The 16,727-nt window shown below is 55.4% G+C and overlaps 1 protein-coding gene across 2 annotated transcripts in view; it reads right to left on the bottom strand.

Annotated features, from left to right (window-relative positions):
* The window catches only part of MID2 (midline 2), a 64,355-nt gene that overhangs the window by 5,968 nt on the left and 41,660 nt on the right, over window positions 1–16,727 (bottom strand). For both annotated transcript variants that reach the window (XM_082289665.1, XM_082289666.1), the window contains exons 3-8: window positions 11,865–11,960; window positions 8,101–8,208; window positions 7,180–7,328; window positions 6,586–6,713; window positions 5,500–5,643; window positions 2,133–2,294 (exon numbers count right to left, since the gene is read on the bottom strand). In XM_082289665.1, coding sequence (XP_082145791.1) covers window positions 2,133–2,294; window positions 5,500–5,643; window positions 6,586–6,713; window positions 7,180–7,328; window positions 8,101–8,208; window positions 11,865–11,960 — 787 coding nt within the window. The remainder of the gene's footprint in view (window positions 1–2,132; window positions 2,295–5,499; window positions 5,644–6,585; window positions 6,714–7,179; window positions 7,329–8,100; window positions 8,209–11,864; window positions 11,961–16,727) is intronic.

The following is a 16,727-nucleotide window of genomic DNA, read 5'->3' as shown; positions in this document are numbered from 1 at the left end:
TAGCACACTGAAGCCTTGCCAAGAGATGCAGGAATCAGGAAAAGACAGAATTGTGAGGGAAAGTAAGGCCAGGATGCATTGGCCAAGGCAAGGACTGTAAAACCCATTTCCTTGCACTTTATTTATGGCCAGAGCTGGGCCTGTCCTTGCATTCCAGCACTTTCAGCAACTTTTGGACACTTGCTCCTAAATAAGTCCTGCCCAGGCCCAGCCTCAGCAGAGGATGGTCTGTCACTAAACCAAACCTGGTCTCCCAAGCTTCTCTGTTCAGGACACTGATTTAGTGCCAGCACTGACAGCGCCGACGCAGCGGAAATCGATGTGTCCTGACACTGACCTTCTGGCGATGGAGAGATCTCTCCAGACATCGCTTCAGGAACAGAACAGGCTGTGAAATATGCTAATGGGCCATTTCTGTCTTGAGCTGCTGACACTTCCACCATGGTTACAGCAGTGGGAATGCATGGGTGTGATATCCTCTGCATATTGTCCACTGGAAAAGGAGAAACCCTGGTCCCAAACACTGGCAGGAGGAATAGCCAGTGGGGACATGCTGGGGCTGCAGCACAGGGCAGCAGCACTACTGGACACCCAAAGGAGCCCTTGTCCCTGAAGGCTGGCCACAGAAGAAATCAATATATATTACATCCATATATATTGCTAAATCAAACTTTCAGGAATTCAGAAGTCTCCACAAACACAGTTTTTTTGGCAGAGGAACGCCAAACTTGTGGCAGAGATGGATGTGCCCATCAGTGCCACATGGCCCTCCTGCCCCACACCTGAGCAGGAAGGGAGGGATAGGTCCTTGTGGAAGGGGCTTTAGCACACGCAAAACCCCAATCACACACAGCCTGTGCAGTGTCTCAGGTGGGGCTGCTCGAGGTTTCACACACCAAGAAGCTGCTGCAGACGCATCCCTGCAGCAAGGGGGACTCAGCACCTGACCGGACTCTGCTGGAACCCAGTCCATCCCTGAGCAGGAGCACTCGGAGCTGCGCTGGCAGCTCTGGTGACTGACACTCAGCTAAAATCACCGAGAGCAAACCCCGTCCAACAGGAGCCGCTGCCACAGCCAGCCGCCCTCGCTCCCAGCTTCCCAAGCGCCCATTCCCCATTCCCAGAGCGAGCGCCTTTCAAAGCCGGGGAAGCGCTGAAAAACAGCAGCTGCAGGAGGGATAAATTTTTAATGAACAGGCAGATTGGGCTGGAGTTTGCTCCTCAGCAGCTCCCTCAGCCCCAGTGCCTCAACGTTGTTTTATTCAGTTTAATGCCACGCAAAGAAAAGGAGGAGGTGAGGTGATAAATCATCGTGAAAGCCTGGTTCAGGCAGAAGCGATGGCTGGGAAAGGGGACAGATGGGAGGGCTGTGCTCACCAGGACCACGCAGAGTGCGAGCTCTGGAAAGGTGTGGGCACGGAGCAGGCAGGAGCCTGGAGAGCCAACTTATTCCTCCCCCAACACCTCACACTGTCCCTCCCATGTCACCCTCCAGGCCACGGGTGCCAGTGCTTCTGCTGTCTTTGCTGTCTTTCAATGGGAAAAGGTTTCCCACCACAAACCACGGAGCTCTGTCTGTGCCAGGACAGGTCTAGCTCCGCTGCCCTGAGTTCAGCTTTCCCTAAACACATTTAACCTTCCTTGGCATCCCCAGGGCATTGGAAAGAAAAACTTCTGCTTTGTATGTGGCTGCAAAGCCCCACCCGCCACCATGGATACACTTTTCAACCTTACGGCTCTCCAAATCACAACCCTCTGCACACTAAGCCACACACCAGAACACAACTGCTCTGTGACTTCTTGCACCGGCCCCAAAAAGCCCAGGGATGTAAAACCACCAGAAGAATGGACCGTTATGACCTAAGACCCCAGGGATGGGTGCTAACAGGAGCAGAGGGCTGATGGGAGCCCCTGGCACCACATGGGGTATCAGGAGACCATCTCTGAGGCAGGGAAGGAACGGAGGCACCAAGGGAGACGGGCGCTCCAATGATTTACCAGCCCGGGGTGTCCATCCCGCTGCCGGCCACTGCCCACTCACCAGGAGCACTCGGCCATAGCCCGGGCACCCCAGTGCCCTGGGAAGTGTCCCCCCCCACCTGCCACGGCTGGGTGAGCTCCTGGGCACCTACTGTTGGTCTTGAGGCGGGCGGGCTCACTGTTCCGGCTGCCCGCCTGGTTGATGGCCTTCACCAGGAAGATGTAGCGGGTGCCACTCTGGAGCCCATGCACTGTGTAGTGGTTCTGCTTGATGTTGGGGACGATCATCCAGCTGTCCATGGAGTTGTAGAGACCTGCAGTGCGAGACAGGGAGAGATTTATTCCCAGGGAGGGACAGCATACAAAGCCCCTGTGCTGCTAATGCAGAGCTCAGGACTGCAGGTCCCTCAGAAGGATTCACCGCCTGCCTGCGAGTTCAGAGCGTCCGCAGGGAAATTGCCAGAGATGATCCCACCATCCTCCCACCATCCTCCCACCATCACCCCCACTGTCACTCTCTCCCATGCCTCTGCTCCCGCAGGACAGCCTCCCTCCTGCTCCAGGGCCACAATTACGGAATTCCAGCAGCAGAAAGGGATGTATTTGCACCCAAATCGATGTGTTTGCGACTGAATCTTGCTCCTGCCCAGTCCTCAGTGCTCCAGGGTGGGAAGTAATAATCCATGGCTAAGGAATGCTGATGCTTGGCTCCCTGAATAGACTGGTCTGCAGAGTGGTTCAAAGAAAATGAGCTCCCAGTGAAGGGATCCAGATACTTGGAAATCATTCAGGAGGCTGAACTCTTTCTGGAAAGGGAAGGAATGAAAAATCCAAGACCATGGAGGCGCCAAGCTGACTGCTGCAGTGATTTTCAGTGATCGAGCTGCAGGGCCTAGCATGTATGGAAATGTAGTGCTGTACCTTGGATGGGGGGACACAGGAAAGGGGAAAAGCCTTACTGGGTGTCACTGAGGCTGTTCCTGCCACCAGCATGACTGGGATGAGGATCACCTGCAGCTGGCATGAGCACCTGAGTAGCTGGCACTGGGGGACAAGGAGGCTGTAGGGCAGCTATCACAGCGCAGGGCCAGGGCTTTGAGCAGAAAGAGGAATAAGGAAGCTTGGAGGAAGTAGCTGGAGGCTTCCTGGATCTGGTGAGAGGTGAGGAGTGCATTGTGAAATTGGGGTGACTGGAGGGGGGCGTTTCCACATGTGCAGGGCTGGGAGGCAGGAGCTGGGAACGCTCCACGCCTCTTCTGCAACGGCTTCCAATTCATTTATCTGCAGTGGCTGGCTCAGCCGCAGGACAAGGGCAGGTTGCAGCCCCTGTCAGCCTGAATTTGGTTTGGGATACACATGGGAATGGCCAAGGGGCACAGAGCAGTGTGATGTGAAGTGGAAAATAAAACAGATGTGATCCTGATTGCAGCCTGCATGCAGAGCTGCTCTCATTGGAGCGCACAGCTTCCAGCCTGGCACTGGTCGGTGTCACCTTCCTGCGGAAGGACCAGCTGGGGATGCTCCATCAGGAAGAACACGGTGGCTGAGACATGGCAATGAGAAGGACTTGACCTTCCAAGCAGGTTTCTTTCCCAAAACAACCTCAAAGAGCTTGGCCTTTAAGACCAGCCTCCTCACTCCTACCCTCGCCAAAGCTTAAAAAAATCCTTTTTACTGTAGCATTCATCATCCATAAAAATGTCTGGCTCTTGCCAAGCTCTTGGCTTCGATGGAAGCGTGAAGGGGATGGGTTCCACAGGCCAACTGTGTGCACCTTGGAAAGGTATTTCCTCTCCTGGTCAGCCTCCCAGCTCCTGCTCAGTGTCCCAGTGTCTCTTCACACGAGTTCAGCCAGGGCTCACATGGTCCCATCACCCAAACTGTGCTATTCCAAGGGACAGTAAGTTATTCACTTTCTTCTCAGGGATTTAACTGATGTTTTCTTCACTCCTCCTACAAAAAGCAACCTGGAGTTTGTGGGCTGGCCAAGGAGGACACTTCTAACATGTGACCCTCAGGGCTCTCCTCCAGCACTGCCCTCACTGCTCCTCACCCTCCACAGCTCCTCCTTTCCCAATGTCTGTGCCAGACCCCACAGCTGGGCAGGTGACGCGTTCCCAAGCCCCTCGGTGTATGGGACTCCAAGCCATGTGTATTCAAAGTGGCATGTGGGGAAAGGTGAGACCAGATCCTTCCCTGGCATGGTCCCAGGGCAAGGGCACAAGCAGCAGCAGGGGAAATCCTGACTGGAAAAGGGCAAAATCCTTCTAGCTGAGGGTGAGGAAGCACTGGGTGCTCCATCCCTGGACAGTCCTTCTTCCTCAAGGAGAAAGCCCTGAGCAACCTGTCAGCCCAGCATGCACAGAGCTGGCACAGGGACCTTCAGATGTCCCTCCCTACCAAAACCACTCGGTGACACCAGCAAGTCCCCATCTTGTCTGCAGCTGGAAGTGCAGAGGACATGGAGCTGGTGGCCATCCAAGAGCAGAGCCAGAGAGGTGGCTGAGCTCTGCAGGCTTGCAGAGGACAAAGTGCTGGAGACAACATGTTCTAGCTGGGAAGGAGAGGAGAGCCAAGCAGGGTGGATCTGGCTGCGGCAGCACTGGCACCCGACAGCCTCCAACCGAAAGGAAAAGCATCACCTTGTTTTCCAAAACAAGGGCAAAGGCTGGGCCGGGGCTGGGGAGGTGAGATCCAGCTTGAAAAGTCACAGGGAACTTTCTCTGGCAGCTTCCTGCAGAGTTCAGAGTGCACTGAACAGCCTTCCGGAGCTGTGACACCGTGCTGCCAGCGGGACAGACCGACGGCAGCCCAGAACACCCCTCTGAGGCACCTCGTCAGCACTTCTCACAATGGCACGTGCTGCTAGGAAAACCAGGAATAAAACTTTCTCACAAGCCACAGGCCATCAGTGAGATCCATCCTCAGTCCTCAAATCCCATTCCTGTCAGACAAATCTGTGTCAGTGTGGAAAAACAATTAGGTATGGCAGTAATTTTCATGAAAAATGACCTGGAAATATGGCTCAGAGCTGCTCCAGAGGGTTTGTGAACCATGTCAGTTGTCAGCCACGGAGCAGCCAGCGCTGCCCCACGCACGATCCCAGGTACACGGATCGGGGAGCTGTGAGATGGACAAGAGCCTCCAGTGTTCCCAGTGCTTCACTGAGTCACGGCTGATGACACCAAGTACAGGCCAGAGCACCTCAGGGATGGCCCCCCCAGAACTCTGATCCACCAGCCCTTGGAGGATCCTTTGCTGCTGTTTCCTCCACAAATACCCAGCCTTTAAAGGCACTGATGAACCCGAGAACCTTCTCCTTACAGAATCCCAGAATGGTTTGGGTTGGGAGGGACCTTAAAGCCCATCCAGTCCCACCCCTGCCATGGGCAGGGACACCTTCCATTGTCCCAGGTTGCTCCAAGCTCCATCCAGCCTGGCCTGGGATACTTCCAGGGGCAGCCACAGCTTCTCTGGACAACCTGGGATTCCTTCCTGAAGGGGAGTGTGGTCACTTACTGATGAAGTTGGCCTGGCCGGTGAAGATGGTGTACTGGAGCTCGTAGGAGCTGACGCTGAACTCGTCCTCTGAGATCCAGTGCACGGTGATGGTGTCGTGGGAGGCCGTGCAGAGCTCCTCACGGACCGACGGCGGGTTCGGTGCTGTGGGATGGCACAGACCACAGATTTTGGTCACTTTGGGCTTTCCTCCCTTAAAAACCCAGGGGCTTTTCTGCTCGTATAAGGACTGAGATGGGCTCGTGGCAGGAGTAGAGTCTCTCAACACCAAGAACTCCCTCATTTTATCAGTCACTGTGTTTCCCACTGAACTAAGCTTTTTACTTTGACAAGGCATCCAGAGGTCAGAGAGCACAGTGTTTCCACTGCTCCTCCAGCAGGTCCAACACCCTCACCCTGAAACAGGCTGAGAACCCACTTCCAAATCCACCTATTTCCCTGCACTGGTTGTGGAATAAGTATTTTATCCCATAACTGATCCGGACATGGCTGTGTTAATCTTTCACTGAAAGCTGATCTGCTTCATGATGATAAAATCGGATTTGGGTGAGTGAGGATGTCCTCGCCTCCCTGGAGCTTTCATCCCTCCAGTGCTCCAGCACAGGCTGCTCCAGCAGCCGTTGCTGCTCCCAGACCCCTGAGGGCAGTGATCAGTCTGTGCTGTGGCATCAGGGCAGCACTGAGGGGCTCAGCGAGGTCCTGCTCAGCAGGGTTCATAATTTAGGATCAAGTGACCCACAAAAAGGGCAGGGAAAGGGAAATGTTAAAGCACAGAGTGCCTTAGAAGTACAATAATTGGTTAATTCATCTTTCCTCCTCTGTAATCCTTATGTAATCCTTATCCCTCTTGCATCCTTATAGACATCAGCCTCCCCCCCAGGTCATGGAAAACATAATTTTTAAACTTTCTGGACTTTTCCATGGTCCTCCAGGAGCAGCAGGGTGAAACACGAGGACAGGGACATGTCACTGGCCTGGGGACAGCCCAGCCCCTGCTCTGCCACAGCTGACCTGGCGCTTGTTGCTGGTTGAGTCTTAAAATAGGTCTGCCAGCCCTTGGTGGGGCGCAGGGCAGGGGGCACTCACCTGTTAGATAATCCAACCCCTCCAGCAGCTTCTTCTCTCTGGAAAAATCTAAAGCAAAGTTTTCAAAGGCATCATTAAAATTGATATCTGGTATCAGGACTTGCGAGGATGCAGTTGCCATGGCGACCCTGGAAGGAAAGAAGGGACCATCAGTACGCAAAGGGGTGCGCGCGGTGAGGGAGGCACGGGGATGGGGCAGCCTCACCCTGACTCACCTGCTGGCAGGAAACCACTGCCCCCACCCAGGAGGGTGGCCTAGCCTGGGGACAGGTCCCCTGAGAGTGGGGGGGGCTCCATCCCTGGGGCTCCCAGCTTTGACTGGCCCCTGTACTCCCTTTGGATTGGCATTTCCACCACTTTCCTGTCCCAGGGAAGGGGGCTTGCTTCCACAGTATTGTTAGGACCTGCCATGCAGCACCTGTCCTGTGAGGGATGGGAACCTGACCCCAGGGTTTATTTGAGGACACCACAGTGGGAGGCTGCAGGGATGGCTCGAGATGTCCAGCGAAGTGACTGGGGGGGACTGGGTCATCTTTGGACAGGGACCTACAATCAGGGGCCAGCTCCAGCACCAGCGTCCCGAGCCCAGCCCACCTCTCAGCCACGTTCCTGGCAGTCTGCAGGAACCGTGCGTGGTCGTTCTCCTTCAGGATGTGCTCGGCTTGGTTGATGAGGACCGTGGAGCGCTCCAGGCACTGCCGGCAGTTGGCAACCTGCTGGGCCAGCTTCCGCAGCTTCATCACCTGTTGGAGGAGCAGAGGGAGACAGAACTGTTCAGGAGCTTGAGAGGCACAGAGGGAACCCCATCCTGACCCAGGAGCAATTTACTAATTAAACTCTATAAGCTTTTGCTGACCTTCTGACATTTGTCATTCCTTTCAACCATGAGCATCTGTGAATCTTGGGTGCTCCCTTCCCCTTTGGGGTGGGATGCTACATATAGAAACCACTGGGAAACACCTGGAACCACTGGAGGAAAGGTCCAAACACTCCTACAAAGACAAGGGCGAGAAGCAGCTCCCCCCCAGCTGTGCTGCAATGCAGAGCATGCAGCCTCTGCTCTCTCTGCAGCACCGGACTGTGGTCCTTCAATATTAATTCCACATTATTCTATTAGAACCACAGTGGTGAAGAGCCCTGAGGAAGCTGTCTGGAGTGATCCAAGCCTCTGCACCAACTTGTCACGCTAACCAACACACTGCTCCTCCTCCAGCCTCAGCCAGCACATGCTTTGTCCTTGGCAAAGGAGCCCTGGGGCAGCAGCAGCAGTGATGGACACCTGGATGTGGGGTGGCCTGGAGGGCAGCAGCAGTGAGGGACACCCAGATTTTGGACAAGGAGATGCACCGGTGCTGCCCAAAGCAAACCCCTCATGGCGAGGCAACACACGCTGCTGCAGCCCCGCTGCACTCCCTGGCTGCGGGAGTGCTGTTCCTGGACGGGGGCAGACCCTGCAGTGGCCACCCCGTGGGCACAGGACATGTGACCAGGGACACATGAGCTGGGACCCCTCACCTTCGTCTCCTTGATCTTGACGGCGATGACCTGCTTGCGCTGGCGGATGATCTCCATCAGCTCATCACACTCCTCCATCAGCTTGGCCTCGTGCATGGCTGTGTTCACCTGGCCAGAACAGCAACACAGAGGTGTTGGCAGGGACACACAACACAGAGGTGTTGGCAGGGACACACAACACACTCCCATGGCTGTGCTCACAGTGGTGCACACACAGAGTGCAGTGGGGCACAGGCAGAGGTTCCAGTCCTCTGCCTCCAGGAAGACCAGTATCCATGGGAGGATGGACAGGACAGGACAGGACAGGACAGGGGGGAATGCACTTTATGGAGGAGGGATCGAGCCCTAGCACTTCATTAAAGCACACTACAGGACAGAAACCAGTTTTGCTCATTTCATTCTCCCAAATTCCTCTGAAACACAGAGCAGTCCAAAGGCAGCCTTGAGTGAACCACATTTTTGCTACAGGATCTTTTTTTAAACCTGGCCAGCAGATTATGAAACACTGGAGTGGGAGACAGCTGATGGTCTGCACAGAGAGCTCCACAGAGGAAAAACAGTGGAAAATCTTCCCAATCTGCTGCATGTAGTGGGGGGCAGGGAACGGCCCCAGGGTCTGGAGCCTGCAGCAAGCTGCTGTGGCACTGCTGCTGTGGCAGAGCTGCTGTGGCAGAGCTGCTGTGGCAGAGCTGCTGTGGCAGTGCTGCTGTGGCAGAGCTGCTGTGGCAGAGCTGCTGTGGCAGTGCTGCTGTGGCAGAGCTGCTGTGGCAGAGCTGCTGTGGTGGGAAGGAAATGTTGGGCCAAGGGACAGGAGGGGAGGTTGGCACCTCAGCTGCTGTCCCACAGCCCAGCCTGGAGGGTTCCCCTTCCAGGATGGCTACAGGACAATGTAAATCTGTAGACATCCACAGCCTAAATCTGAAAACCTGCCCAAGGCAAGTAATCTGCCCTCAATCACGTTCATGTTTTGGGGGCTGAAGGCAGGTAAAGTTGCAGAGGACACCACAGTCCCTTTCCCAGTTGCCTTCTGCCCAAAAAGGAGCATTTTCGAGGCTGGGGTTCCCCCAAAGGGCCAGCAGAGCTTGGAGAGGGTACTGCAGACCAGCAGTGCTCCACGGGCAAATCCCTGGCTCAACACCACCTGGACATTGGCCAAACCACTCCGCAGAGATAAACCAGTTCCCAGGTGAATGCTGGGTTTGGGGGTGAAGACTCAGCAGGTGCTGTGGCTGCAGGAAAGCTGGGCAGCTTTTAGTTGTAACAAGGGAGGGAAAAACACTTCACCCACCTCAGTGCTGGGAGAGAATGTGCTAGGGACAACAGTCCTGGAATAAACTCAGCTCTGGGAAAAGCTTGTCCTGCAGCTCATGGGGATGTGAAACAGCATCTCAGCCCACAGCCTGACTCATACACCGGCAAACCTCCTCCTCAGCGCCCCGGCAGCTCGGGGAGGGAGCAGAGGACCCCATCCCACCTCCACGATCCTCAACAGGTTTTTGGCTGTGTAGCAGCTGTGCCCTGGGGACACCAGGAGCTCACACGGAGGCTGCTGTGACACAGAGGCCTCAGCCCCATGGCGCACGTGCAGCTTCTGCTCTCCCCACAATGGGGACATTGGGCTGGTACCATCTCTGTGTTACAAACTCAGCTTCTCCACAGGGTCGTTATCTGCTCTCCTTGGTCCACATTTCCCTTACTGCCACAGGATTTGGCCATTCCAACATCTCTCAGTGCAGCTCCCCATGCAGCAGAGTCACTTTGAGGAGCAGCACAGGCCCAGTGCCTTGAGGACGCTTGCAGTGCCCTTGTCCGGGGTGAACCCCTGTCCCTCGAGGTGTTGGTGGCACCATTCTCTGGACACGCCATGAGATTTACAGTGAGCGTGTCTGAGGGGCAGAGTACCTGGGGATTGCATGTGCCTGCCTGTGTGCCATGTCCACAAATAGCTCAAAAGCAAAATTCCCTGGAATCAGATTGATGGGGAGCACAGATATTTTCTGCCTCACAGTTTACTGTGCTCTCTGCGAAGGTGCCTCCGAGGGCCCGGCTGCACATTCAGCATAGCTGAGAAATGTTATTTGGAACTGTTATTTTAAGCAGAGTGTCTGACAAAGCTGAAAACTCCCAAATTCTGTCAAAAACGACAGCTTAGAGGTCTCAGACTCCGAGGATCAGACAGAAATACCAAGTATCTTTCAATTTATCCTACGTCAGGTCATTAAGACATTGGAGCTGGATTCAAAGGAAGAGGTTTGGAAGGACATCCAGCCACATCCCTGCTCCATCCCTGGTGGGTTCTCAGAGCCAAAGCATGGCCCATCAGAGCAGCAAGGGCTGGTGACTGTCACCAGAACTCTGCAAGGGCACCCTGGCTCCTTCTCTCTCTGCCAAGCATCCATTTGCTATCTGTTTTCCCAGACTCACTCCAAGCCCACTGAGCCCTGGGGAAAAGGAAGCCCAGGAGAGACAGTTCCAACAAAGCCATTCCTGCTGCAGGGAGATGCACAGGCAGAGAGAAGCAGGACAACACCAGTGACACAGAGCATTGGCACAGAAGGCCAGCAGTGCTGCAGAGCCAAGTGGGATTTTTCTGCTCCTTATTTTGGCTGGAAGTTCAGAGCATCTCAGCCCCCTCCTCCTTCTCTTTGCACATTTTGACACTGGCTGCCAGCTGCTGGCGGCACACTTGGCCCCGCTGGCACTCACAGAAAGGGCTTCTGCACTCACTTCCCCCTGCCAGATCATCAGGACATCATTGAGGGAGTGAAGAACAAAGCGCTGATGCTGCCTGCAGGAACCGTGGGGATTTAAGCACCTTCAGGGCCCCAAAGCCCCGGCTGCTCTGAGATGCAGGTGGTGAAGGACAAGCTGCAAATGCATCCCAGATGCTTTGCTTGGGCAAACGGCTCCAGCCAGCACAGGCAGCACCCCTTGTCCTGCTGCAGCATCCCTGCATCCTGCTGCAGCATCCCTGCATCCCGCTACAGCATCCCTGCATCCCGCTACAGCATCCCTGCATCCTGCTGCAGCATCCCTGCATCCCGCTGCAGCATCCCTGCATCCTGCCACAGCACTGCACCACAGCATCCATCCATCTCACTCGCAGCATCCTGAGGCAACACCCCCACATCCCACCACAGCATTCCTGCATCCTGCTGGGCCCATGGGATGGCTTGGGGGAGGTGCAGGGGAGGCACAGGACTTGCATCCCCCACAAGGCCTGGGGTGCCCGAGGGTGAAGTAAAACAACTGTTGCACTCTCTCAGGCACTGGCAATCTTCCCTCTGAATCCATGGCTTCGATCCTGGCAGCAGCCTGGGGTTTACTCCTGGGGCAAGGTGGTTCAAGGAACTGCTGCATGCTCGGTGTCACCCAGCTGAGGCCTCTCTGCAGGCTCAGTGTCACCCAGTTGATGAGCCTTGTTACAGGCTCAGTGTCACCCGGCTGAGACCTGTTTCCATGCTCGTGTCACTGTCTTCCACCAGAAGGATCTGCTGCCCCCAGCACAGAGCAGTGGGCAGGCCCTCCTGCCTGGAGCCAGCTCAGCAGCCCACGCCTCTTCTCAGTAGCTCCCAATCATGCCAACTCCTTCAGACCCCTGGGAACCACCCCTGTGTCCTCCACTGCTTGGGACTACCCCCTACACTCACTCTGCTCCCAGGGCAGCCCCCAGGAAAGGACTCTGGGGTGATCCACGCATTGCCTCCCTTGCGCTGGGAGCTGCCCCGGGCACCTCCCCCAGCCCCCTCCTGGCCCTCACCCACCTCCACTTGCTGGCAGATCTGTATCAGCTTGGCCATCTGGTTTTCCAGTTCGCTGTTGCGTTTAACCAGGTTGGTGAGATTTGTCTCCAGGGTTTGCTGCAGGTCCAGAAATGGGAGAAAGAAGAAAAATACAGAGGTCAGCAAAGCTGGAGTGTCCCCAGTCCCCTGCCAGCAACCGAGACCCTCTGCCACCCAGCACACTGCCTGAGGGAGGGACACTGGAACAACTTTGGGCGAAGGCTCTGGGGGTCCTTGGCAGCTCCTGCCCATGCCAGGGAGCTTTGCCATGGGGGAGACACCGAGCCCAGCACCGCGGTGACCCTGTGGTGTCACCAGCTGGAGAGGACAGTGTGGGTGTCTGCCCTTTGCCACTCCTTTGGAGAGCAAATTTTGGCTATTTTCATCACCAATTTTATTCTGCACAGGGTGAGGGAGATGAACAAGAGCCTGATGAGCCATGGGAGAGGGATGTCTCCTCTGCCAACCACCTCAGCTGGAGCAACGATGGCACAGGCAGGGAGAGCTCAGCTGCACTGTGCTGGCTTCAGTCCCCAGCCACGCTGCCCTTTGCTCACCAGAGCAGACCTCAGCCAGCAGATCACAGCCAGAAGATCATGAGCAGTGGATCATGGGCAGTGGATCCCAGCCAGCAGATCTTGACCAGGAGGTCATGACCAGTGGATCATGGGCAGCAGATCTCTGCCAGCAGAGCATGACCTGAGCAGGATGGGGATCCCTGGGCCTGCTTTGGTGCCCACAGGCTGCAACGTTCTGGGAGGAGGGGATCCAGTGAAGCGCGAATGAAAACCCCATTTGAGGGGATATCGATATCTGTGGCCATGGGGGGAACACAGTTTGTGGCTGTTAACAACTTCAGTGACACAGCACTGCCAGCTCCACGTGCTCTGCTACCAGGAATGCTTTACAACAAAGCACTCGCTACCTGTTGCAGCACTTGTCAGGAAATGATATCCTATTAATATTTTAAACTCCAGGGCTGGAAGAGGGTCCCTGAGGTGGTTCATTTATCTGCAGGTAGGAACTGCAGTCTGAGGCTTTGATCTGATTCCAGCAGACCCATAAACACAGCCCCCCTCCGCACAGATGGGTAATTGGGGGCTACTGAGCCAGGAGAACGTGAATCACAGGCACGGAGCACAGGCAGAGCACTCATTCCTGAAAAACCACTGGCTCCTAAAATACTCTGAGCTCGTTTGCAACTCTGAAAATTGCTGGCCAAAGGCAAGTGAGACAGAACACAGGAACAGGCTGGAGATACAGAATAAAACCCAGGGAGCCTTCGTTATGCCGGAAGGGTTCGCAGAGTGGGGCTGTATGGATAATGGCAAAGCCAGCTGCTCCCGCCCCCCTCTCCTCACAGCCCAATATTATAAACATCATTTCACTACAGCAACGAACATTTCACTTGCTAATTACCTCCTTCGTCACCAGCGTGGCTGCACTGAGGTTGCAGCTTTGAACTCGCACCACTCTGCTTTAATCTTCCAGGGTGTGATGGAGGGCAGGGTGGGGGCCGGGGGTACAGCTTTGAAGCACACAGCTTTGTGCCCAAACCCCATTTGCAGCATCCCAAGTTGTCTCGGGGATGGCATCACTCCTTCCATCCATAAACACACATAAACCCTGCCCCAAGCATCAATCCCTTCATCACAGATCCTCTGGGGCGATGCTGAGGCAAGTGGTGGCACTTCACTGGTGTCACTGATGCTTCCACAGCCCTTTGCTCCTCCCCTGCCACTCGGGGCACCCACGGACTCTTGCTGCCAACCCCTCTGCATCCCAGGAAAACACAGATGGAACATTTCCGTCTGTTTGACATGCTGAAACAAATAAAATGGGCTTGAAGCCTGGATCACACCACCTGGTTATTTTGTAGGTGTATATAAATTACAGCAATTACAGAGGTTGGGTTTTAATTGCTTATAAAATGCCTGTCATTTACCCAAACCTCCACCTTCTGTCCTGAAATACAAATAGGTGATTTCTCTACAAATGGGGAAAGAAGTGAGAAAAAGGGCCATGGGGAGAAGGGGCTGGGTCACCCATGGACAGCAGGACCAGAGGGGGAAGTGCCTGGACATGGGCACCGTGGGGCAGGGGCTGAACCTCCCCCATCCCGAGACCCACAGGATCAAATCCTCCCACAACTCCAACAGAGCAGCTCAGCACGTGCACTCTTTACCTGCCAGTGACCAGATGCACACTAAATCCCCTCCCACCCAGCCAGAGGAGAGCAGTCAGACAGCACTGACCTGCGAGCACCAATGCTCGTGTTTGTTCAGTTACGGGCACAACAGGCAACAACTCGATTTTCCTTTTTCTCCAAATACCAAACAAGCAGTTGATCTAAACATGGATTTCTGTGTTTGAAGAAGGCATCAAGGCTCCAGGCTCAAGACAACTTCAGGAACTATAAATACGTGGTGTCCTCCTGGTCCCTGTGCTTCATCAAACACAGCGTTGCCTGCGCCTGGCCAGAGCTGCTCTCCATGGCCGGTCCCCAGCCCATCCACCAGTCTGGAAGCTGGTTCACACTGGGAAAAGCCATCAGCCTTGTGGCTTTAACCAGCTGAGAGATGGAGCAGAGCAGGCTCTGAGCCCCATGCAGGTGGCCAAAGAACAGGGTCCCCACACATCACACAGGCCTGAGGCTGAGGGGGTCCAAGTCCCCAGGGGTTTGGGCCACATAAGCCTCGGATTTCCTCCAGCAGCATGAACCTGTGCGTGTGGGACGAGAGGACCTGGAGAACCCTGGAGCTGGGAAAGCCCTAGGGACAGGAATGCAGGGGTTGTGGGTGGCTGCTGGTTGATGCTGCTGTCCCTCAGCGCTGCTCTGAAGGGCGAGGAACTCAGCCTGGCACGACAGCACAGAGGGTGTCCTTTGGCTCTGCCTTATCACAGACAGGTTTCTGCATTTATCTTCACGGGAAGGCAGCCAAGACTGGAGAGTGATACTCACAGTGATTTACTCAGGGCTTTTCTCAGTGCCCCTGTTCATCTATAATCACTTCCAATAATGGAGGCGAATCCCTGCCCTGATCCTCCTGCACGGCACAAACACAAATCACGTGTGCATCCACCAACCCACGTGCAGGCACACAGGCACCAAGTCAAACCCACTCCAAAATGCACCCTGGATGCCAAAGCAGCAGGAAAACCAGTTCCTGGAAGCCACCACCATGCACCAGCCCCACCTGGACAGGGCAGGGGACGAGCACCTGCAGCGGCCGTCTGGGATTGCTGCCAGGCTGAGGACGCACAGTCAAGCCCTCGGGGCTGAGGATGCGCTGCCAGGTCCCAGCACAGGGCAGGACTGCTGCAGGCTGCCCTCTGACTAGCTTTGGAGCAGCACAGGGAAGCCAGATGTCGCCAGGACATTGCCCAGGGCATCAGGAGTCTGCCACAGAGCTCCTGAGGGAGCTGCTCATTTTTTAAAACCACAAAATTGTTGATAGCATGAGGCAGCTGTAATTGCACTGGAGCCCTGGGAACCTCCACCCGTGTCCCTGTTCCCAGCCAAAATGCTGCTCTGCACTGAGCTCCTGCCCCAGGCACCCACTGGCTCTGTGAGGATGATGGAATTGATGTAGTTTGTCTCAGGAATGCTGGGGCAGCTTTCTGGGGAAGCAGCAGCTGGACAGGGTGACCTGCAGGTAGCCCCCCTGCCCCCCAGGGTCAGCCCAACCCCATCTGCTCTGAGGGGATTTTGGAGCAGGACAGTGATAGTGGGGTTAGTGCAGCATCCTCTCACTCCACTGGCAGCTGCCTCTGCGCTGCCAAACTAAAATCACAGAATAGGTTGGAAGGGACCATAAAGCTCATCTCATACAACCCCTGCCATGGGCAGGGACATCTTCCACTATCCCAGGTTCCTCCAAGCCCTGTCCAACCTGGCCCTGGACACTTCCAAGGCACTGACAGCACTGCACAGATCAGGCTCCTCTCAGTGGCCACAGCAGGTCCCGAGCCCGGCACTGCTCCCACTCCCACCTCCCCTTCCCACAGGCTGCACAGAGGGCTGAACACGGCACTGCCCACCACCAGCCCTGGCAGCGGCACAGCCAGGTGATCCAGACTGGAAGAGGGAAAATTTGGGTTAGATATGTGGAAGAAATTCTCCCCTGTGAGGGTGGGGAGGCCCTGGCACAGGGTGCCCAGAGCAGCTGTGGCTGCCCCTGGATCCCTGGCAGTGCCCAAGGCCAGGCTGGACGGGGCTTGGAGCAGCCTGGGACAGTGGAAGGAGTCCCTGCCCAGGAAGAGGTGTGGAACAGGATGAGCTTAAGGTCTCTTTTAACCCAAACCATTCTGTGATTTCACAATTCTGTGTTTAGAATCAGTTCCCACCACCAAGAAAAAAAAACTTCAGGGAAAAATATGCAAAACCAGTCAGCTACTGGGCTTCCCTCGGAGAATGTCCCTAGACAGTGGGACAAGTGACAAAGAGACAGGCCTGAGCTGCTGCGTGTGACACGAATGCATTTTAAGTCGCTTTGGAGCAAAACAGACTGAGCAAGAGCTGAAACCTCTGCCAGCATTTGGGGCTGCTGTCGCCCCACTGGCAGAGCTGACCTAGAAACCAAGCAGCTCTGCATGGCATGGGGCTGGGAGGACTCTGGTGGTGCTGAAGAGTCAAGAGCCAGAGCCTGAGCCAGGCAAAGGGGAGCTGGCAGTGACCCCCCGGCACGGAGGGGATGGGGATATGGGGATGCACTCGACCAACACACACCTGAGGGTGACATGGCCCTTGTCCCCTGATCAGTCCGAGCAATAGAAGAGCAGCTCCAAATCCATTCATCAGGTTTAATCCCTGGTGATCTATTAGATTTCAACCCTGACTGTCTC

The sequence above is a fragment of the Coloeus monedula genome (genome assembly GCF_965178545.1).
Source record: "Coloeus monedula genome assembly, chromosome: 12".
Classification (NCBI taxonomy): Eukaryota; Metazoa; Chordata; class Aves; order Passeriformes; family Corvidae; genus Coloeus; species Coloeus monedula.
The sequence above is the reverse complement of the archived record's forward strand: the minus strand, read 5'-3'. Positions and strand labels throughout refer to the sequence as shown.